This window comes from Labeo rohita, chromosome 14 (assembly GCF_022985175.1).
Source record: "Labeo rohita strain BAU-BD-2019 chromosome 14, IGBB_LRoh.1.0, whole genome shotgun sequence".
In the NCBI taxonomy this organism is placed as follows: Eukaryota; Metazoa; Chordata; class Actinopteri; order Cypriniformes; family Cyprinidae; genus Labeo; species Labeo rohita.
Genome location: NC_066882.1, coordinates 23556571 through 23581630, shown reverse-complemented (window position 1 = coordinate 23581630; position 25060 = coordinate 23556571). Strand labels below are relative to the sequence as shown.

Below are 25060 nucleotides of genomic sequence, written 5' to 3'. Positions count from 1 at the left end.
ATTATCATCTTTAAAATATTTCCTTCGTTTTTATAAACGAAATGTCTTTCCAATCTTATGTGATGGGAAAAAGGAGATGACTAATTTTTAAATGTGCCACATGATGCTTATCACAGTTTAAATAATATGTCTAGTCTATTCAGAGTTAATTTCCCGGAAAAAAAAAAATCATGGTCTTAATACATTTCTATAGAGGCTATGCTTGATTGAAACTTCAAAAGCAACTCATCATCAAATTTATTTTAGAAATAAACAGATAAACCGGCAAAGAGGTGAATAGAAATCGTCTATTTTATTATGCATAATAAATATGAAAACATCAGCTAATTAAAGTTCACAGCCACACCAGCAGATGGCGAAAGAGCTCGATAGTTTGCTGTAAAAGCATGTGTACAGTATACGAGTCTTCCTATAAATTACAATAAACAATATCAGTGTATTATTAAGTATTTAAATAAGTGAAATGTGTAAGAAATGTAGTTACAGAATAACAAAAAAACTTTGGGTCTAGAAGAAATAATCTTTCTTTTATTGAGGAGATACATTTCTTTTATTGAGAAAGAAATTAGTACAAACCCTGTACTAAAGAGATGGAGGATCTATAGTTATATAATCTACAGTAGAAATGTAAATGATAACAATATAATAAAATAATGCCTTACGTTCAAAACAATACATACCTTGACAGAAATGCGATACTAGCCAACTAGTCAAGTAACTTTACAGTAATCAGAAAAACAATCTGCCCTGTGTGTTATCAAGACTGAGTAGATACAGAGACAATTCACAAAACAACAGAAAACAAGTGAATATGGTGGTAATTATATAATAAAGATCATATCTTACTAAAATATAAATCTTTAAGTGAAAATGTGCAAATTGGTTCATCCAACACCAACATACCTTCTTCCACTTCATCAGCATTAAATGATATGTACAACTGTGTAGCAAAAAGCTGATAAAAATGTTTTTCTTGGCATGTATCTGACGCCATGGCAAACACTAAGGCATAAAATATGTTTCATATTTGCGATGTTGCAATCCTCCTTCTGATATTGTCTTTCCAGTGCTTGAGTGTGAATGCAGTGGAGGAATATCCTAGCGCGTCAGCAGCAGCATTAGCAGCGGCAGCAGACAGCTGTAGATCAGAGCGGCTCGTACGGGACCAGCCGAGCTCCTCATCATACATTCCACACGAGACCACGAGCCGTTATTGGGCAAGGGGTCGATCCCCAGCGTCTTGCACAAAACATTATACACATCTACTGTTCGGATGGGACCAGCACGGAAGTTCTTCTTGAAGTCTGGGAAAGAATAAATAAGTAATTTATTATGTATTTTTTCCCCCAAATATTCATCAATATACAAGTGCATCTCAAAAAATTAGAATATCGTGAAAAAGTTCATTTTTTGTTTGTAACTTATTTAAAATCAGAAACTTTCATATATTCTAGATTTATTACACGTAAAGTAAAACATTTCTTAAGTTTTTTGGTTTTAATTTTGATGGTTAGAGCTTACAGCTCATGAAAAATCCAGTATCTCAGAATATTAGAATATTTCCTAAGATCAATTAAAAAAACAGATCTGCAAAACAGAAAAGTTCAAGTTCTTTAAAGTATGTTCATTTATGCACTCAATACTTGGTCTGCAGCACATATTACAGCAAATTCCTTGCTCCTAGCACAAATTACAGCATCAGTAAAGTGTGACATGGAAGCGATCAGCCTGTGGCACTGCTGAGGCACTATTGAGCCTTCAGATCGACTGTATATTGTTGGACCGACTGTTTCTCATCTTTCTCTTGAAAATTTCCCATAGATTCTCAATGGGGTTCAGGTCAGGCATGTTGGCTGGCCAATAAAGCACAGTAATATCATCATCAGCAAACCACTTGGAAGTGGTTTTGGCACTGTGGGCAGGTGCTAAAGTCCTGCTGGAAAAAGAAATCAGCATCTCCACAAAACGTGTCAGCAGATGGAAGCATAAAGTTCTCTAAAATCTCCTGGTAGATGACTGCATTTACTTTGGACTTATTCAAACACAGTAGACCAACACCAGCAGACGTCAAGGCACCCCAAATCATCACTGACTTCAGAAACTTCACACTGGACTTCAAGCAGCTTGGATTCTGTGCCTCCCCAGTCTTCCTCCAGACTCTGGGACCACGATTTCAACATGAAATGCAAAATTTACTTTTATCTGAAATAAGGACTTTGGACCACTGAGCAACAGTCCAGTTCATTTTCTCCTTAGCCCAGGTAAGATGCTTTTGACATTGTTTCTGTTTCAGAAGTGGCTTGGTAGTCCTTTTCCTGAAGACATCTGAGCATGGTGACTCTTGATGCGCTAACTCCGGCTTCATTCCACTTCTTGTGAAGCTCTCCCAAGTGTTTGAATCGGCTTTGCTTAGCAGTTTTCTCAAGCTTGCGGTCATCCCTGTTGCTTGTGCACCTTTTCCTACCCAATTTCTTCCTTCCAGTCAACTTTACATTTAATATGCTTTGATACAGCACTCTGTAAACAGCCACCCCTTTCAGTAATGACCTTCTGTGACTTACTCTCTTTGTGGAAGGTGTCAATGATTGTCTTCTGGACCACTGCCATGTCAAAAGTCTTCCCCATTAGTGTGGTTTCAAAGAACAAAAGATACCCAGAATTTATAATGTGGGGATGAACATTTAATGAAACTCAAGTGTAAATATTCTAATATTTTGAGATACTGGATTTTTGATTTTCATGAGCTGTAAGCTCTAATCATCAAGATTAAAACAAAAAAACTTTAGAAATGTTTTACTTTCCATGTAATAAATCTAGAATATATGAAAGTTTCAGTTTTTTAAATAAGTTACAAACAAAAACTTTTTCACGATATTCTACTTTTTTGAGATGCACCTGTACAGAGTAAAGGTGAGGTCTACTGAACTTTACCTGGTCCCTGTGCCAAAAAGAATCCCCTCATGTCCATAAACTCATTATCATAACCGTGCCATCCGTGTTGCCAGCCCTCCGCCTCCTCCGTGCCGTTTTTCCAGAAGGGCAGTTTGGCTTTATTCTGTAAAGACAGGCAGATCTGCAGAGGTTAGCATTTAGCCTGCAGTGCTGGAATTTAGACTGATGTCTTGGTGTTTTTTTCTTTATTCTGCGCAGGGCTTTAAGCATGTTTTTGTAGTCAGCTAATGACGCATCACTGAGATAATCTGCATTATATCAGGCAGACACACAAGAGGAAGATTGTTGTGTTTGGGCTTTATATGCAAGACTGAATCATGACTGATGCAATTCCTGTCAGCAGACTTACTGGAGAATGTATTAAGCAACATATTAAATAGATCACAAGTGAGTGTGAGGAAATTTCCACATGGTGCAATTTGCTCTATTACCCTACTACGAGTTTCAATAATGCAGATAAGGACAGGCAGACTCAAAATATTCTTGATGCTTTCAATAAATACAATTATAGCATCTATAGCTACATCTAGATTTGGTTTGACTGTTATAATCATAAAACATCCACATAAATAGCCATGATGACATTCAGGACAGATTGTGTGGAGAATAGCCTCACTAACCTCTGTAATAAACCATCCAGGCTGTGCAACAAGCGTCAGCGTTGAGACGAACCTCCCGTTCTTGTAGTGGAAGCGGTCTGGGATCTCTTGTTTCTTATAAACATTCATGTTGTTCACTGTGCTCAGGTTTTGATATATCTGAATTAACACATACAAACACACACACATTTCAAGTTTAAGCCACTGAATATATTTTATCTCAAGAAAAATCAAGGCATTAAATTTCTGTTTCTGTTTTTCTATTTCCCATTATTTTCAATTGTGATTCTCATTAGTATTGATCAAAAACACAGAAAAAACTGTAATATTGTTAAATATTATTGTTATTTCTAATATTGGTTTTCTATTTTAATATACTTTAAAATATAATTTATTTCTGTGACACAGCAATGAATTTTCATCAGCTATTATTCCAGTCTTCAGTGTCACATGATCCTTCAGAAATCATTGTAATATGCTGATTTATTATCAGTGTTGAAACTGTTGTGCTGCTTAATATTTTTTAGATCTTGTGATACTTTTTGATGAATAAAGAGTTAAAAGAACATTTATTCAAAATAGAAATATTTTTGATAATAGTCTTTACTCTCACTTTTTAACCATTAACACTAATTTATTATTATTATTATTATTTTTTTTTTTAACTTTACTGATCCCAAACTTTTTGTAACACAAAATTTCTATTTTGAATAAACACTGCTCTTTTAACTTTTTATTCATCAAAGAATCCGGAAAAAAGTATCACAGGTCCCCAAAAAATTAATCAGCACAACTGTTTCTAACATTGATAATAAATCAGCATTTTAAAATGATTTCTGAAGGATCATGTGACACTGAATACTGGAGTGATGATGCTGAAAATTCAGCTTTGCTTCACAGGAATAAATTACATTTTAAAATATATTAAAATAGAAAACTGGTATTTTAAATTGCAATAATATTTCACAAAATTACTTTTTTTCTGTATTTTTAGTCAAATAAATGCAGCCTTGATGAACGTAAGAAACTTCTTTAAAAAACATAAAAAATCTTACTGATCCCATTAAATTAAATTAATTCAACAGTGCATATTATTCAGATTAAAATTTTTTTGTTGTAAACTTTATTTAAAATATAATAACTTTACACACATACACACACACACACACACACACACACACACACATATATATATATATATATATATATATATATAAAACATTTTTTTTTTCAAGTTTTATTATGACTGAATTATAATTTTAACGAAATCATTGCAGCTCAACAAATACCACTATGTAAAAATAATTTACTGATAATAATATCTTGATGAGAACAAGATTTGTTTTGTGGAGCAAATTTGATAAAAAAAAATAATGTCAAAATTCTACAGTATCTCACAGTAAATGAAACTTGGATATATTTTAGAGTAGTCAATGTGCAGCTGTCACGTTTCAGGCAGGAACAGACGAACAACGACGTAGTGAAATGAACAGTCTTTAATAATCCACAAGGAAGCATGGGAAACACTGGAACACAGGGTGGTAACATCAAGGTCTGACAAGGCAATAGGGAAAACACACGCTATATATACACACTGATCACAAACACAGGTGCAGACAATGAGGGAGAAACCAAAACACACAGAGCTGCAGGGGGAAACGATGGGAGAAACCAACTAAAAAGTCCAGGGGTGTGACATTACCTCCCCCTCCCGGAAGGCGTGTCCTCGCACCGACAAACAGGGAAAACAAAATGTACCAAGTCTTAGGAGGGGGCTTCGGCGGAGGACAGACTCCTGGGAGGAGGGCAAAAGATGGAGTCCAGGGTGGTGACGGAATAGTCCATGGAGATGATGACGGAGGGAGGAGCCAAGGAGGTGACAGGAGGGGGCTGGAGCAGGAGGAGCCAGGTGAGACCCAGATCGCAGCCATGATGGAACCCCTTGGTGGAGCCGATGGAGGTAGGAGCCATGGTGGAGAAAAGGCTAACGACTCCATGGGGCCGACCGACGGAGGCGGAGCAGGTGGTGGTAGAGCCCGAGGCGGAGAGCCGATGATCCTTGGCGACACCGAGGATCCGGAGGGCCCAGGCGGAGCCCAAGGCTCTGGCAACCAAGGCGGAGACGGAGATCCGGAGGTCCGCGGCGGAGCCGGAGCGACAGAGGACCGAGGCTGTGCCCGCGGGAGGGAGGAGGTCCACAGAGCCGGTGGGACGGAGCGACGAGGCGCAGCCGGAGGAGTATAGTCCCGAGGCGAAGGTGGGGCGACGACTGACCAGGGCGGAGCCGGAGGGACGATGGCGCCCCGGTGGAGCTGGTGGACTGACGGGCGACGGTGGAGACGAGAGAGCTGAGAGCCGGGGTGGAGCCGCAGGGTCGGAGGGCCGAGGCGGAGTCCAGGACTCTGAGGCTGGAGGCGACGATGAGGGATCCTCCAACCATGACACCGATGGAGACTGGCAGACCCGCGGCGAACCCACCACACAGATGGTGAGCTGAGGGTGAGCAGAGGTGCTGACAGGAAGCAGAGGTGACTGAGGGAGGGTGGGTGGGAAATCCAAACAGGCTGACAGTTCCATATTCAAGTCCATAACATTATGACCCATATCCATATTAAGCTCACCCTCAGCGGCGGTGCAGTGGGTGGTGCTGTCCTCAGCATTCTCATGCCCCACTGATACTCCCACCGCCGCAGGCATTTTGGCCGGCTCTCGCACCTGGTCAGACGTACATTCCTCCTATTCAGCGGCGATCTCTTGCTCTGTCGCTCCAATTGGCGATGGCTCCTTGGTCGCGCTGATATCGTGAGATCCGTCTGCGGTGGGCTCAGGCTCGTGCTACGTGTGTCGGGGTGGTGGCTGGCTGGGTTCTGGGTCCGGAGTGGCACTAGCGAGATTCTCCATGGAGCAGGCGGGGAACGAGGGTTTGTTTCTCGCCAGTGTCCACTCCACAAACGCGGCGAAATCCGCTCAAGGGCGCTCTGCATGACGCGTTGAGGCTGGCGTCATAGAACGCACAGAGCGCGTCGTCCGGGTAGCTGGTGGTGTGAGCTACTAGCTGGAACATGACGGTATATCCCTCGAGCGGTAGATCCCCCTGCTTCAGCCGGAGGAGGATGAATTCCGGACGGAGTAGGGGATTCATGGGGAAAACACAACGGAACCAAAAGACTGGAAAAAATGAACGAGAAACAAAACGGGGGAAACACGCAAAAAAAAACTGTTTCGGTCAGACCTTCTGTCACGTTTCAGGCAGGAACAGATGAACAACGACGTAGTGAAACGAACAGTGTTTAATAATCCACAAGGAAACACGGGAAACACTGGAAAACAGGGTGGTAACATCAAGGTCTGACAAGGCAATAGGGAAAACACACGCTATATATACACACTGATCACAAACACAGGTGCAGACAATGAGGGCGAAACCAAAACACACAGAGCTGCAGGCGGAAATGATGGGAGAAACCAACTAAAAAGTCCAGGGGTGTGACAGCAGCTTGTATAGCAGTGTATATTTACTGTCCCCTAAAAATAACTCAACATACAGCCATTATTGTTAAAACAGCTGGCAACAAAAGTGAGTACACCCTAAGTGATAACAGCACTATGTAAGCATGCAAAGCCACATGTCCTATTCATCATGTTCATGTTTTTGTCTGCTTGACAGGACCATACAAAGTTGTGTATCTTGTATTAGAGCAGTTAAAATTTGGTGCTTTGGGTACAATTTTCTCATACCGACCACTGGATGTTCAACAAGGCACCTCATGGCAAAGAACTCTCTGAAGATTTGAGAATTAGAATTGTTGCTTGTCAGTGCTCAGTCCATACGCTGCACACTGCAACAAGTCAGTTTGCATTGGCGTCATCTAAGATGGAAGCCTCTTCTGAAGCTGGCTTACAAGAAAGCCCGCAAACAGTTTGCTGAAGACAACCCGTCCAAGAGCATGAATTACTGGAACCATGTCCTATGGTCTGATGAGACTAAGATAAACTTGTTTGGCTCAGATGGTGTCCAGCATGCGTGGTGATGTCCTGGTGAGGAGTACCAAGAAAACTGTGTCTCTCCTACAGTCAAGCATGGTGGTGGTAGCATCATGGTCTGGGGCTGCATGCGGTTCATTGAGGGAAACATGGATTCCATTATGTACTGTACATTTTTGAAGCAGAACATGATGCCTTCCCTTCAGAAACTGGGTCGAACGGCAGTTTTACATCATGATAATGACCCCAAACACACCGCAAAGATGAAAACTGCCTTGCTGAGGAAGGTGCAGGTGAAGGTGATCTGACCTGAACCCTACTGAGCACCTATGGGGCATCCTCAAGCGGAAGGTGGAGAAGCAGCATGTGTCTAACATCCAGCAGCTCCATGATGTTATTATAGAGGATTTGAAGAGGATCCCAGCAACAACCTGTGCCGCTCTGGTGAATTCCATGTGCAGAATGATTAAGGCAGTACTAGATAACAATGGTTTGACTCAAAATATTGACACTTTGGACACAGTTTTGACAAGTTCACTTAGGGTGTACTCACTTTTGTTGCCAGCTGTTTTGACAATAATGGCTGTATGTTGAGTTATTTTTAGGGGACAGTAAATATACACTGTTATACAAGCTGCACATTGACTACTCTAAAATATATCCAAGTTTTATATCTATAGTATTGTCCCTTGAGAAGTTATACTAAAATGATTGCTGAAATGTGAGGGGTGTACTCACTTTTGTGAGATACTGTACACAAAATACACACACACACACACACACAAACACAGGCCAGTACATCAAAGTTTAAGCATACCTTCCGTGCTGAAATATCTCTAAAGTTAAAGTTAAATCTAAATGGGCCTGACAGCAGGTCGAAGTACACCACTGCCTTTTTCACATCGATTAATTCTGACTCTCAGTGTACTTTTCCCTCAAAATATCAGATGGAAAATAAGAGAGGGTTTTGTTAGGAGCTGTGGCCTTGTAAACACAAGTCTTACTGTACTTAAAACATGCAGAAATGGAAAGACAACAGGGTTGGGTTGAGCTCACCTCTTCAAACTTGTCCTGTTTGGGCCACAGACTGACCACCGGGCCTCTGTCCATCATTTTAATGATGTGTGACATATCAATGTAATTGTCCAGTTCAATGACTTTCTCCATCCACTTGAGCTCCGTCATGCCGTGATCAGAGAACAGAACCACGTTTATATTATCTCTCATATTCTTCTCCTGACAAATAAATACAAAATGTGTTTTAGACAGCCAGGTAGAAAAGACAGCAAGTATAGTATTGTTCTTACTTTCTTTCACCCGTGTGAAAATACCTTGATTTTCTGATTGAGTGTCTGGAAAGCCCGGTCCAGTGACTGAATGGCGCGCTGTATTTCCGGAGAGCGCGGCCCAAAGTGATGTCCTTCCACATCAATCTTCTCATAATAAATACCAGCCATGTCTGCTTTATTGCTTCTGTTTGAAACACATAATTTGAAAATCACATATTAAAAAACATGTTCACCAAAAATAATTTATGTAGATGAGTTTGTTTCTTCATCAGAACAGATAAGGAGAAATTTAGCATTACATCACTTGCTTAGCAATGGATCCTCTGCAATGAATGGGTGCCGTCAGAAGGTATTTTGAGGGAAATGTATGTTTTATTATTCAGTATGTTTTTTTGTAGAAAGTTTTGGCCTTGACCCCCCTGAAGGTCTGTTTGCTTCCTTGTGTTAATAAATCTTATTCCGTTTTGCATCTATAATGGTGTTGTGTTTTAGTCGTAGTAGGGAAAACTTCCTCCTTTTTTCATCACTTTCTTTATAACTCCTTCCCATCCTTAAACTGGGGAGGAATGTAATATAAAATCTGACACGGTTTGCTTTCTACTACATGTTCTTGATCTTATTCTGAATGATTGATTAATGCATGTTATAATGCAAAAATCTCTTTTTGTCGACATAATCTTTCATCAAAATGTAATAACTCACTCCCTCTTTTCAACTTACATGACCTTGGTTGTGTGGGCTTTTGGCTAATTAGCATATCAGGCTCCATCAACGCAGAAAAGCCAGGGTTATCTGTGTTAATGATTTCTGAACAGGTTTGTGGTCTTACTTTAACATATTAAGAGCGTTCTCCATGGAGTCGGTCAGGTTCTTCTCTGAAGGATTGTACACGTATTCCTCACAGAATGTAGGTTTGACTCCAAGAATCGTCACTTCACAGCCTGAACGGACAGAAGCACACTTGCATTCATATGCATTTAAGAGAGATCAAAAAGGCCTTTGATAGCTTGAACACTCCGTTTGATAAACATGTAAGCTGTTTTAATGTCAAGTAGCGGTAGGAGTAGCTTAGAGTAGGAGTAGCCTGTCCTTTTAAAATAACACTAATTAAATGTGTCTGGCATAGAAGGAAGATTCAGATTTTCACAAATCCTGAAAGTAGATGAAGAGAACCCAATCAAACAAATGAGACAAAAATATATACTACTAGTATTGAGAAATGACCCACTTTTGCACATCTGTGAGTGACAAGAGTGTGAATCTTAGCTTTCAGTTAGGGCTGTCAACAGCTATTTTGGTAATTGGTCAATTATTCTGGTGATTAATTGAGCAATCAGATAATTACACTTTTTGTGTGTTTGTGTGGTAGTAAAAATAGGCGTAAGTGAACAATTACTTAAAATTACTTAAAATACTTACATAAAGCAAAAAGGCAATAATCAGTAGTTCAAATAAAGTATCAAAAGCCTGGCAACCCTGCAGGCGCATTTACTTACAGGTGCGAGTCTCGAAATATTCCGTTCACACAGCACCTTACAGTAGGGTCCCGAATATTGTCCGTTTAAACGTGCCTCGGGAGTCAAGCCTGTATTATTTACCAGTAACCATAAGGACAGTGATAAAAGTAAAGTCATAGATGGCGACGTCTACAGAACTGAAAGTCTTATCACTTTCTGACACAACAAAAGTTCATTCGAGCCGCAATTTCATCCATCAAACCTTCATTAACCGACAGCAGCTTTTATATTTGAGTGGAGAGCGGAGCATCTCGCGCAGAACACAAAAATGATGGCAGCGGCTCATCCAGAGACTGGATGTACAACTTTTAGATGAACACAGCTCATTTCTCCATCACTGTAAGTTACCGAAACATTACAACATGCGTTTGTGCGGCAGAGCGGCTCTCTCTAGCACTGTATGACATAATAGACAACTAGTTGTCCAGTCCTGTTCCGTTCACAGCTTGTGTTTTCAGAGAATGCAGTTGTAATTCCTTAAAATTTACAGGTGTGAGGTTGTCACACCCTTAAATAACCGTACCGTGTGTGTAACCGTCTTAAGGACTCAAATACAGGACTGACAACCATATTGTGCTGCTGTGTGAACATGGCCTTTGTTGCAACCTCAACTGTTTCCGAGGAACTACATTGTTTGGCGGAAGAATAATTGTTTTAATACTATCATAACAGTTTATTTACTCCGTTTTATTTTGCGAAACCTTACTATGTATATGGAATAACCGTTTTATAAAAGCAATAAGCCCCGTGACACGGTGGTCATGCCTAACAACGCCTCTTAGCTGTTATAAATTCACTACATGTAAACCATGGCTTCTTAGGGCTTATTGCTTATATATATATATATATATAGTACTGTGCAAAAGTCTTAGGCCACTAGTATTTTCACCAGCTAAAATTGGTTTAAAGTAAGTTATTTCTATCTTTTGCTGTAGTGTGTCAGTAGGAAATATCAGTTTACATTTCTAAACATTCATTTTGCCATTAATTATAATAATCCAGTGAGATTTTTGTATGGAGCACAGGCTGTTGTCAGACTCCTTGTGCAAACAGAGATCTGATCTCTCCATCATTCAATCCAGTCTGTCTTAAGAAACAGAAAAAACGGAGACAGTAGTACAAATTACAGTTTTTTGTGAAAATACTAAATATATCTAATTAATATCATATATAGGCTATAAAATCTGCAGTACATATATGCATACAAGGAATAAATACTTTACATATATTTAATTTAATGACTAATAGACAAGGGGAAAAAAACTGTGTGACACATAACATAGCCTATATTTGCTGAGTTTCATTCAGTTTTGTGACAGAAAGGAAACTCAAATGGCAGAAAGCGACATTCTGTTGTTGTTTTTTTTTGTTTTTGTTTTTTTTTGTTTGTCTGTTTAAGTTTATTTAGCTGGTATGAGGAGAGTTGAAGTATTTGCGCCGGAGCACACAAACACAAAACATATCACCTCTAGGGCAGTTAGAACTTTATCAAAATAAAACACAGTGAACCAAACATCAGCGCACCCGCCTCACTGTGTCACTGTTAGAATGTGAAGTACAAAGCCTATAATTTACATAATAAATAAAAGTTTAGCATTTAGATACATCGCAAATATGGAAATATTATGGAATATTTGGATTTGTGCCGAATGAGAGAGGTAGGATACAAGAGCATAAAGCTCCATTTCGCAGACAGTTGAGTGCACAAGCCTTTAAAGTAACGTTATACTCATTTATCAGTGAGAGATGCGTTCAGAATCAGCACATGGTCACTGTCTAGTGGGCTTTGTTTTCAAGTGCGCAACTCCTGGCATTTGCTGTTCTTCTGCAGCCGGTGATCAAACATTGTATGATCAAACAGTTGCATTACTGCGGGCGCCCCCTTCTGGATTGATGGCGAATTGCCTGTATTCGTTGTAAGGCCTAATGCACCGAACCGAGATGCGCGTACCGTGACGGTTCGGTACGAATACATGTATCGTTACACCCCTGTGCACCACTTTTTCTATTTTAAATCAAGTAATCAGACTGAATCAGGGAATTGAAAATGCCCTACTTTCAGTATCTGGTGTCAGCCACTTTTTGCAGCAATAACTGGAAGCAAAGCTTCTTGTAACTGCTCAGTGCTGCACAACAACAAGGAATTTTAGCCCATTCCTCAGTACAGAACCACTCTTGATGTTGTTGGGTGTCCTTCTATGAACTTCTTACTTCAGCTCCTTCCACAACATTTCAATTGGATTAAGGTGCAGACTTTGACTCGGGTGTTCCAAAACATAAACGTTGTTTTTCTTTAAACATTCTTTGGTAAAACGATTTGTATGTCTGGGGTTGTTGTCTTACTGCATGGCCCATCTTCTTTCGGGATTCAGTTCTCAGACAGATGTCTTGACATTTTCTTTTAAAATTTGCTGGTAAAATTCAGAATTCATTGTCCCATCAACGATGGCAAGCCATCCAGGGGCCGGTTGCATAAAAGGTTTAGACTAGTCTTAAAAGTTAGTCATCTAATTTTGTTCTTTAAGACTGGTCAAAATCTTAACAATTCAGTTACATAAAAACTTAGATTAGTCAAAGTTGAATCCAAAATATAAGGCTGATTACCCTTGGTTAACTGCTAGTTGGTTACACTAGTTCTTTAAACACAGTCTTAACATAGAGGTTCCAAATGCAGCAAAACAGGCCCAAACCATGATACTGCCACCACCATGTTTTATAGATAGGATAAGGTTCTTATGCTGGAATGAAGTGTCTATTTTCTACAAACATAACACAAAATTTCTATTTTGGTCTCATCCGTCCATTAAACATTTCACCAGTAGTTTTCTGGCTTATCCACATGATCTTTAGCAAAGTGGCTTTCTCCTTGCAACTTTGCCATACCATGGTTGTTCAGTGTTCTGCTGATGGTGGACTTGAAAACATTAACTTTAGACAATGAAGGCCTTTAGTTGCTTAGAAGTTACCCTGGGGTCCTCTGTGACCTCATGGACTATTACAAGTCTCGCTTTGGCGTAATCTTTGTCAACCAATCCCAAGGACGATAACAATGGTCTTGAATTTCCTTTATTTGTACACAATCTAACTGTGAATTTGTGGAGTCAAAACTCTTTAGAGATGGTTTTGTAACCTTTTCCATCCTGATAAGCAACAATAACTCTTTTTCTGTGGTCCTCAGAGATCTCCTTTGTTTGTGCCATGTTTTACTTCTGCAAACATGATCAACTTTGACTTACCTTGTTCTTTAAATATATCAGGGCAGTGAGGGCACGCTCTGATGCCTGATAGTCATCCCATTGATTGAAAACACCTCTAAACAGATGGACTCTAATTTTGCCTTCAAATTAACTGCCAATCCTAGAGATTCACATACTTTTGCCACTCACAGATATGTAATTTTGGATCATTTTCCAGAATAAACAAATGAAAGAGTATAGATTTTTATTTCATTTGTTTGATTGGGTTCCCCTTCAGGACTGAAAATCTGATGATCTTTTTTGGGTGATATATATGCAGAAATATAGAAAATTCAAGTTCCGCATTATACTCTGCTTATTACAAACCTGTACAGATGTCTACTAACCTGGCCAGTAGTACATGTAGACTCTCTTGCCTCGTTTCTGCATGGTAACCCACAGCGGTTCTGATCCGTCCCACCACATGGGAAGACGGCTGTCAGGATTAGTTCCAATCAGGAACTCCTTCATGCTGTCTTTATCCCACATGTAATTCCCAGTCATCTGGTGTACCTCGCAGTGGCGTCCTGGAACATGAGTAGGAGTGCAAAATGAATATTTACAGCACATAAGGGTGTATTTTAATCATTGCGCCTCAGGGGTTCATTTGAATTATGAGCTTTATTCAGTTATTTCTGTTGCTCAATCTGTTGCTCTTTTGTAACTCTGAAGACTCCGCAGAGCTTTTGGATATGTTTCCATATCTTTGGCTAGCCTGTAACAGCAATGGATCATTTGTCCACTTATGTAATTCATGCTCTGTGGAAATGAAGGAACACAATGAAGATTATTTGAAACAAAACATTAGTAATACTTTCTAAGTTCAACATATACCCAAGAATGAGAAATATCAGTACAGTGTTTCCACAGCAAAATGACCTGCTCTATGAGTGTCACACACATGGAAACAGTTAACGATTTTTTTAAACATTTGTTTCAGGCCAAAAAAAAAAAACATGGAATGATGATGAATCAGCCTGAGTTTAAACCTGCTGCTATTTACAACAGAAGATTAATTTCCTCCAACAACTGCCAAACATATTGACACATCAGACATCATCTTTCAAATATGTGAACATGTTGAACTTTGGAACTCAGGTTTTTAATGTTTTGGCTGGACTGTCTAATGTTTTCGTTGATGAAGCCGATGTTACATCAGCGTCACCTGGGTCTTCAGAAATCAGTCTAATATGCTGTTTTGCTGATAAAAAAACATTTCTAATTATTATCAGTGTTGAAAATATTTTGCTGCTTAGGTCAAACGCCAGTGAATGTTTCGAAAACCTCTACCTTTTAGTATTTAACTTCTGTGTGTTACACATTCGGCACGGTTTATGCAAAATACATGAATGATTCCTCAAATCATACAGCTGTTTAAAGGAATAATTCAGCCAAAAATTTAAATTTGCTTAAAATGTATTAACCCTCAGTCCAAGTGTCACAAACTACGTGTGAAGGATAAGCACGAAGACGAAGGTCAATGAAATCAAAAGTCTTTAATATATTCCAAACGGGTTAATCCACAAGCAGGGCAGGAACACACATACACATTGACACAGATGGTGGGTTGAGGGTGAGCCGAGGGACTGACAGGATCCAGCAGAATGGGCATTGAGGCAGGGAACAGGTCAGTGAGAGGTGGCGGGAGAGCGAGGTTGGGTGGGATTTCTTCCCAGCTCAATAGTTCAAATGATGACGGAAGAAGGAATGGTAAGTCACAAACAAGGTCAATTAAATCTCCAGGGTCCAGTGTTTGTTCACCCGCAGTGGTAGTGCAGTGGGCAGGGCTTCCTTCTGTGCCCTCATGCCCCACTGCGATCTCCTCCGCGGCGGGCTTTGTTGCCGGCTCACGCACCTGATCAGACGTGTCGGGCTGTAGCTCCGGGGCGATCCTCAACTCTTTTTCAAGGATCGCTCTCTTTTTTGGCTCTCCGTCTGTGGTGGGCTCGGGCCTTGGCTCCGTGCAGCGCGGTGATGGTGGGCTGGGCTGTGGGTCTGGAGTGGGACTGTGGACATCATCTTCCACGATGTCCACAGTCAAATGTGAATTGCAGGACACCAGTACCCACTCGATGAAGGGAGTGAGGCTTTCTCGAGGACCATCCCCGGACAACTGCGTTCGTGTGGTGGTGTTCAGTTCAGCAAAATATAAAGAGCAGTTGGCAGTTGTCCAGGTAGTGCGTGTATTTGGCCAAAAACACGAAGTCCTTGGCGTGGTCCTCAAGAGAGCGGTCTCCCTTCTTCAGCAGGTGGACGAGGACAGCAGGATCATTCATAAAGGGAAAAAAAAATAAAACACTGATCAAAACGAAAAACAAAATGCGGGGTAAACACACCGCTAACTTTTTTATAGGTCCGGTCTTTTGTCACAAACTAAATGTGAAGGATAAGCACAAAGACGAAGGTCAATGAAATTAAAATCCAACTCCTGGTTAGCGTGCTCTGCTTGCCCATTAGACTGAAGATGAAAACCAGAAGAAAAACTTACAGTGGCACCAAGCACATGGCAGAAGGCTTTCCAAATTTGAGATGTAAATTGGGGCACACACAGAGCAGCCATTGACAAATTTTTGAGTGTCCTTGTCCATAGTAGCCCACCAGAAATGTTGTTTGAGGAGGTTAAGAGTGCGACTGGAACCAGGATGACAGGCAAACCGGGAAGCATGGACCCACTGGAGAACCTTGGAACGTACAGCACTGGGGACAAACAAGCATCTAGGAGGCTCATTACCTGGATCGAGTTGGGTGCATTGAGCTTCCCGATTTAGAACTCAATTTCCCAAGTGATGGCGGCAACCACACAGGAAGAAGGAAGAATGGTATCAGAGCTCGTTGGTTCCTCTTCAGGAACAAACTGTTGTGAAAGTGCATCTGGTTTAATATTCTTTCAGCCAGGGTGGTAAGTGAGGGAAATATTAAAGCAACTGAAAAATAGGGCCCAATGTGCTTGTCTAGGATTTAGATGCTTAGCAGTTTGTATGTAGGCTAGGTTTTTATGGTCAGTGCATACCAAAAGTGGTTGTTCACTTCCCCCAAGCCAATGTCTCCAATGTTCCAAGGCTAACTTCACTGCCAATAATTCTCGGTTCCCCACATCATAATTACATTCAGCAGTGCTCAAGCAACGAGAAAAAATGGCACAAGGATGAAGTTTCTGATCTGTGGCTGAACTCTGGGACAAAATAGCTCCCACAACAAACTCTGAGGCATCCACTTCCACTATAAACTGCCGGGAGGGATCTGGCTGAATAAGCACAGGAGCTGAGGTGAACAATTCTTTCAGTTTGACAAAGGCCCGATCAGCCTCCTGAGTCCACTTAAAAGGGGTAGAAGAAGAAGTGAGAGGATAGTAAGAGGAGCTGCCACGCCTAAAATCCCTTATAAAATGGTGATAAAAATTGGCAAAGCCCAAAAATCATTGCAGCTGTTTAAGAGTGGTAGGTTTTGGCCATTCAGTCACTGCCTGGATTTTCTCTGGGTCCGTCTTCACTTGCCCGCCCTCAATCACATATCCCAAGAAGTTGACAGAACTGACATGAAATTCACATTTCCCCGCTTTTACAAACAGTTTTTTTAAGAAGCCTTTGCAGAACTAGACAAACACGGCTGATGTGTTCAGAGAGGGTGTGGGAGAAAATTAGAATGTCATCCACATATACAAATATGAAGTGGTTAAGAAAGTCTCTGAGGACATCATTGACCAGAGCTTGAAGCACTGCTGGAGAATTTGTAAATCCAAAGAGCATCACCAGATATTCAAAATGTCCAAGAGGTGTGTTAAAAGCAGTCTTCCATTCATCCCCTTCTTTTATTCTGACCAGATGGTAAGCATTCCGCAAGTCCAGCTTAATAAAAACTGTGGCTCCATGAAGGAGATCAGATGCTGAGTTTATAAGAGGTAAGGAATATTTTTCCTTAATGGTTTTGTTATTGAGACCACAGAAATCAATACAGGGACACAGAGTGTGATCTTTCTTTGCCACAAAAAAAAAATCCAGCCCCAAGGGGAGAGGAGGAGGACCGATTTAGACCAGCAGCTAGGGAATCATGGATGTATTTATCCATAGCCTCCCTTTCAGGTTGAGAGAGGTTGTCCCATCTACTAGTAGGCAAAGGAGCTCCAGGAAGAGATCTATTGAGCAGTCATATGGACGTTGGGGTGGCAGGGTGAGGGTCTGATCCTTACTGAAAACAGCACCAAGGTCATGGTATTCAGAAGAAATAATAGACAGATCAGGAGGTTCTGAGATGGAAACAGGTAGAGCATCCTCAACTGGTGGAAGGGCAGACTGCAGACAGGAGGAATGGCAGGGTAAACTCCAATTCACCACCTTTCCTGAAGGCCAGTCAATATGTGGATTGTGAAGTCTCAGCCATGTGTGTCCTAAAACCAGAGGAGAAGTTGGAGAGGAGATCATGTTTAATTGAATGCACTCACGATGATTACCAGAGAGAACTAGAAGTAGGGGAACTGTACAATGAGTGATCTGTGCCAGGAATTTTCCATCTAATGCATTAACTGAAATGGGCGAGTCCAATGGCACTATGTGAATTCCAGCCTGGGAAGCAAACTTTGCATCAAGGAAACTGTCATCAGCCCTGGAATCCACCCGAGTTAAAAAAGGGAGACACTGCTGATTAATAACTTGTTTGTAATTGCAGATGATGAGGAGACACAGAGGAAGAGGTAGTTTGGCTCACCAGTAACCCCTCATTTACTGGCGAGCCCTTTCTTTTGGCCGAAGAGGACAAGTGGCACGGAAATGGCCCAGGTTACCACAGTAAATGCATTCACCCGCCTTTAATCTCCGGAGGCATTCAGCTGGTGTAATATGAGCCCTACCCAACTGCATGGGTTCATCTCCTTGTGTAGGGTTTGCGGAAGCATGGGGACTGGATGGTGATTCAGTAATATCTCAGAGGCCGCTGGCCAAACACTAAAGAACACTGAAGCAAAAAGGACTTACACTTTCCCAAGTCACCAAAATATGGTTCAGGATCAGGAACATGAGCCTCACGTGAAGGATAAGCAGTCTGAGGAGATGGTAATGGTGGGGCTGCAGTAGTGGGTTGATTGGACTGAGCATTGGTAGACGACTGAGCAAGAAGAGAAGAGCTTTCATTAAGTTTATTGATAATTTGAGGAATCTGAGCTGCCATGGCTTGGTTACTTTCTATTAGATTCCGAAGCAGAAGATCATGCTGTCCTAGGAGTGCACCTTGACCAGAGAGAGCTTTGTGAACTGGATCCATTTCTGCTGGGTCCATGATTTGGCCAGATCGTTCTGTTGTAACCAAACACAATTTTGGACCCAAAAGCAAATCACAGACTAAAAATTATGCAAATAAAATTAATTTATTGCCAAAAGTCAAGCAACACAATCCATATCCCATTTGCTGTTAAAGATTATTAGCTGAAGTGAGCTGGAAAACAAAACAGGCCAAAGATGAGTTGATTGGCAACAGGTGATTTGCATTCAGTAATCAGCCACAGAGAGGAATGCGTATTCATGCCCCAGGATACACCAACTCACAAATACAAACAAGTGTTGTGATTTTGCTCAAAAGGGAAATGCATATAAATAATTACAATTAATTATGATTAATTATAATTATTTATATCAGCTGTCAGTAGTAACTTTCCATCAACTAATCTGTTCGTCCAACGAACATTCAGTATAATTTTTATATCAGCTCTAAGAAATTTTATTTTCTTAGCCACAGTAAATAACTTTCTTAAAGTACCATTGCATTAGAGCATGTAGCTCGAATCGGAATCGTAAAGGGACATTAATTTACAAGGCAGAATCAGAATCAAAAATCATGTAATTTGTGCACAAGAGTTTTAAGTGAAAAGCCATTAGAGAGAGACAAGGAAATGAAGAGTCAGTTAACCACCTGAGTGAAACCATCAATGCTGTCTACAGCTTATACTAAACCTCTGTTTTGTTTAATTAGACGTACGATACTTGCATTGGTCATTGAACAAGTGTCCGAATGCAGTCTCGGTTGAAAGTCTTGATGGTTTGGAGCAGTGGTGTTTTGGAATCGTGATCACATTCTTCCGGGTCCGAAGAGTGATGAACTCCAAAGATATTCTGACTCGATGGTGACTGGGAGTTTCTTCCCATGTGAAAAGTGTAGAAGAACCAAGGGCTGAGAGGGACCCAGCGGAAGTCCTGTGATCTTTGGGGAATGGAAAGACAAGGCCACAAGGCCTGGCGCAACTTAGAGAAGTCCCAATGAGTTCTAGCTCATCCTCTTAGGTTCTAAAAGAACTCATGTGAGACGAGTGAAGAAAACTATAAAAACGCTGAAGAAAGAAATGTCTCTTCGAGGACATTTCCATGAAGGTGAATTCCAGGGTTGAGTGAAAATGTCTGGCTCTTTGTGGTCGAGAGCCACATTTCTATATGTTGGGGCCTGTCGGGCCTGCCGGGCACGCCCTGTGCCGGCTCAGGCTCCCCGTGGGTTCCTCCACACGGGCAACAATCGGAAGATTTTACAGAAGAGTGCGAAGAGAGTCTCATGTGATGGTTTTAAAGTCTATGGGGGGGCTACACCTCTAGGAGGTCCAAGAACCAATAGCGACTTTCACTTTTGGAGGGAAAGTTTACGACTCTGTCTGTGAACATGGTATTTTGCATATGTAATTCGATTGGGTGTTGATGCAAAACTACTAAGGTTTCTTAAAACACTAATATGTTGCAAAGGTATCAACATATAATATACACCATCATTTAGATCATCAAAATACAAATTCAAAGAGACCAAACATGGCATAGGTAAGTTATACTACGCTAGAGATCTATCATAACAATTGCATATAACAGTGCATAATAAAAAACACAAAATTACAAGGCAATAATAGTAAAACTATACACAATGACCTGGGGCTATGTGTGATAGGAAAGTCAAGGATAGGTTTGTCTGTGAATGAATAGGAAAGAGTCAATTTCTATAGGCATTGTGTCTTTCCTATGGGCAAATGTAGCATGGGCAAATGTGCATTCCTTTGGGGCAATAAAACCCGTTATCAGATGGTCGCCCTAGCAACTGAGCCCTTTTGGGGTGTTAATTGCTTTGGGGGGTTGTCTCCAGAACTCCAGCATATAGCTGGCTTGTTGGGTTTAAAGTCTATTTGTTAAATGTAACAAATAACTGTATGTCTGATTGGTCCAGATGCTACACAAGCACAGACACAAACGCACAAAAAAAGAGAAACACAGCTGGACAAAAATCCAAATCCTGACATGTGGATTATTGTGATGTTTTTATCAGCTGTTTAGACTCTCATTCTGACTGCACACATTCACTGCAGAGGATCCACTGGTGAGCAAGTGATGCAATGCTAAATTTCTCCAAATCTGTTCTTATGAAGAAACAAACTCATCTACATCTTAAATGGACTGTGAGGGTGAGTCAGCAAATTTTATTTTTTGGTGAACTATTCCTTTAAGGAGAAGTGTGATACAACTTTTTTAAGAGCCAAAACAATTTGATAAACACACACTAAAAGAGACCAATTGCATACAGTAGCAAGGCCATGGCATCCACCCAGAGCACCTACTGTATAGCAGTGATGAGTTTTGCGTGGGCAGGCACATTTAATTTTAACATACTCACCTATGCAAATTTTAATTTCTAATTTAATTTCAGTTTAGTTTGGGGATATTGATGGTAATGATCCTTGACTGCTTAAACAAGACTAACCAATGTTTAGGTGTATAGTGTTAAACTGAAGTCTTTAATTTAAACTGCTGACTGTAGAGACTTACATAGTATAAAGAGCAGGGTCAGCTTTTCCAAGAAACATTAAACAAACACACTCTTATAATACAAAACCTCTATAAAACAATTAGCATGTCAAATACCTTTGGCCCAAAGAACTTCTGATAATACTTTATTGCATAATGTTGACACATTATAAGATGTACAGCAGATTCAACAGTTCAAGTAGTTCATGCAAACTTAAATATGAATTATGAAGTATTTCAGAATTTATGCATTTGTGTGAAATATACAGTAAAACTACTGTGATATTACAATTCAAAGAGAGCTGTTTTCTATTATAATGATTTTAAAATAATGCAAAGCTGAAATCAATGCCGTATGATCATTAGGAAATCATGATAATATGCTGATTTGCTGCTCAAGAAAAATTTCAAAATGTTAAACTTGTTGAAAACAGTTTTTCTGTTTAATATTTATGTGATAAATAGCATTTAAATCTGAGTATCATAAATGTTTTTAATGTCACTTTTGATCATTCTAAGACAGTCTGCACTGTGGCTAAGTAAGAGGCCGGGCTGATGTCCCTCACGGTGTCCCAGCTTTGCTCACATTGTTTGATTTTATTGTCAAAGCTCAAGCCCAGTTGTCACGGCAGACTATCTTCTGAAGCTTTGTGGAGAGGGGAATGTGCCAAACAAAACAACTGCCATCAGCAGAGCGGCAAAGCGTTGGCTTTGAACTGCTGTGATTGGTGGACTTTGGGTCAAAGCGCGTGTGCTGGAGCTCAGCGCTGCATGTTCTTTGTCACTGAAGTCCGGTGTACAGACAACACACACTGTGTCACCATGTGATTCAGCAACACAATTCACTGACTTTTATTTGACATGGATATATATATATAGTGCTGTCAAACTGATTAATCATGATTAATCGCATCCAAAATAAATGTTCGTAAATGCAATGTATGTAAACACAAACATTTATTTCGTATTTTGGATGTGATTAATCGATTTGATTAATCAATTTATTTCTAATATAAAATATTTATTATATTCCATTTTTATTGTATCAAAAACATAAACAGTCTATAATGGACACTTATATATAAAATAATAAAGAATGAACTAAATGTCTCTACAAAATAATACATTTTCAGTACAAATACACTCATATTCATTAAATATTAATAATTCTTACTAATATTTAAAATATTCAGTTTTTATTGCATTAAAAAGCATAGACAGTGTATAATAATTTATATATAAAATATTACAAATAAACAATATCTCTACAAATAAAAAAATATATTAATCATTAATACTCATTGAATATTCTTAATAATATATAAATAGTGTTTATTATATCAAAGTGTATAATGGGCACTTAAATATAAAAATAATCTATTATGTTTCTACAAATAATAATTTTTCAATAAGAAAATACTTATCAGATATTTTCATCTGCTTGTATACTGATAAATAAATCATAATGAGAGCGAGCTGATTTTCCGTTGTCATTGTGGATGAAGGACTCATCATTTGTGCCTGGCCCCTGTAATCAATGGCCCTATTCAAACAATAATGAACGAGCAGATCTCAGATCCAAAAGCTCTCTATTGTTCTACAGTAAGTAGGGCTGGGTATTGAGTTTGATGCTTTTTAGGCACCGACCGAAATGCCTCGATACCATCAAGTATCGAAAAACCTCTTGTCTTTCGGTATCAAACTTCGATATCTAAGGGGTTAATCTCGTCAGTGTCAGTGTGCCAATAAGCCTGCAGCACTAGGTGTGTTTGACTAGAAGCGGTGCTGCGCAGATCGGCGGCTTTCACACTGAATGCGGAATGCGCAGCCCTTCAGAGCACAGCAGCAAAATTCAACTAATTTGAACTTTCAGCGTGGCTTGCGCACACTGAATGTGCATCTGGAATGCGCAGCCCTTCAGACAAAAAACAGCAGCAAAATTCAAAATAATTTGAACTTTCTGCCTTAAAATTTTAAATTCAGTCAACTCAAAAAAAAAGTTTATTCAACTTGAAATGTTAAATTATATTAAGTGACAACTTAAATTTGATTTCAACTTAAAATTTTAAGGATGCTGGATTACTTACCCATCTGTTAAGTTTAGCAAACACAAATATCTAAGTTGTTACTTAGTACAACTTAACATTTCAAGTTTAATAAACTTATTTTAGCTGAACTTAAAATTTTAAGGCAGCAGGGTAACAAATTATTTTAAGCTGACTCAACAAATTGTGTCTTTTATTTTTTACAGTGTATAGCGCTCTTGGTCCTGCACAGAGCCGCAACAAATGTCGAACACACCAGCTAGTTTACACCAGTTACACTGTGTCTCACATGTGAGGCTGTAGCGTTAAAGCATTAATGTACAACCCTCTTAGATATAAGGCTACATTTACACTGGTGTTTTGTTTTTTTTTTTTTTTTTTCTAAATTATTAATCCTCATCCATACTGGCATTTCAGAAAAGATATTTGTCTATACAACACGACCAAAAGTGTGCGTTACGTGATCATTCATGAACACTGTAGCATGATGCTACATAAGACAATAAATACGATTTATATTATGCTTTTCCTCAAAACTCATTTTAAACCACCAGCGAGTGTTTGTAATAACTTCCACTTGCCGTCGAATGTGTGTTTTGACCATGTAATGTTGTTGAAATATGTTATGTCCTCTGAGTCAGAATATAACGTTATACATACCGGCAGACAGCGCTGGAAGTAAATTAGTGGAAAATGAATAGAAATTATGATTCTGTCTGACGTATGCATTTTAAAACGAACATGCACTAGTGTGAATGTAGCCTAACAGATGTGTAAACTGAAACATTTTTGAGGTTTATTAAAATTATTTTCACTGATTTATTGTGTTGGATATATTTTGCTCCTTTGTCTCTGAATCTGTATAAATGTCAATAAGCTGAAAAAAATTGTTTTGAGATAATGTAATCTTGTTAAAATTGATTTCATAAAATTGGTATCGGAAAAAGTATCGTTCAGGATCCGGTATCGAACTCAAGGTATCGGCATCGGCATCGATACCGAAAATTTTTGAACGATGCCCAGCCCTAACAGTAAGAGTACTTTTAATGACCTTTATACTACTAAGTGTGCTATAAAATGTCACATAAGGAATGCATTATGTACTCTATAAATGTGTAATAGACCACAAACTATAAATTGTATGTGTAAACTTTACAGGCATATGGAAAGCATTTAGAGCTCCAGGAGTTCATAACATCTTACATTCCACTAGATTACTGTATCAGTGTAAATCAGTGTTTAAAACGACCTAAACTAATAAGACTGCAACACAAGAAGTGATACTGTAACATGATGGCTTTTCATTTTAAGTGTTTTATTAGCAAATAAACCTGAAACTAGCTAAGACTGCATATAAAAAACATGGTAAAAACTTACCTGTCATTAGAGAGTAATAGTTTGGATAGGACAGACTGGGGAAATCTGGAGTCAGGTAATCCACTTTCACACCGTTTTCCACGATCTCTCTAAATCCGGCCAAGTTTTGTAAATCATCCATGTAATCATAACGGAAGCCATCGATCAGAAACACCAGGAGTTTGCGTTTTGCGTCGCAGCATCGGGACAGAAGGAGAATAAAAACGGTGAGAACGATCAACGCGGCTCGAGTCATGATGTTCCGCTACTGAGAACCGAGCTGAACTGACGGATGGAGAAATAAACACACTCATCGCGCTGATTC

At 39.7% G+C, this 25060-nt stretch overlaps 1 protein-coding gene across 1 annotated transcript; it reads right to left on the bottom strand.

Annotated features, from left to right (window-relative positions):
- Nucleotides 1-506: 506 nt before the first annotated feature.
- enpp6 (ectonucleotide pyrophosphatase/phosphodiesterase 6) lies at nt 507-25060 on the bottom strand. Its single transcript, XM_051128192.1, has 8 exons — nt 24757-25060; nt 13925-14104; nt 9654-9765; nt 8867-9008; nt 8592-8771; nt 3573-3710; nt 2932-3055; nt 507-1304 (listed from the first exon to the last, which is right to left on the bottom strand). Exons 1-8 carry the CDS (start codon nt 24989-24991, stop codon nt 1099-1101), a joined length of 1317 nt encoding a protein of 438 aa, XP_050984149.1. The 5' UTR covers nt 24992-25060; the 3' UTR covers nt 507-1098.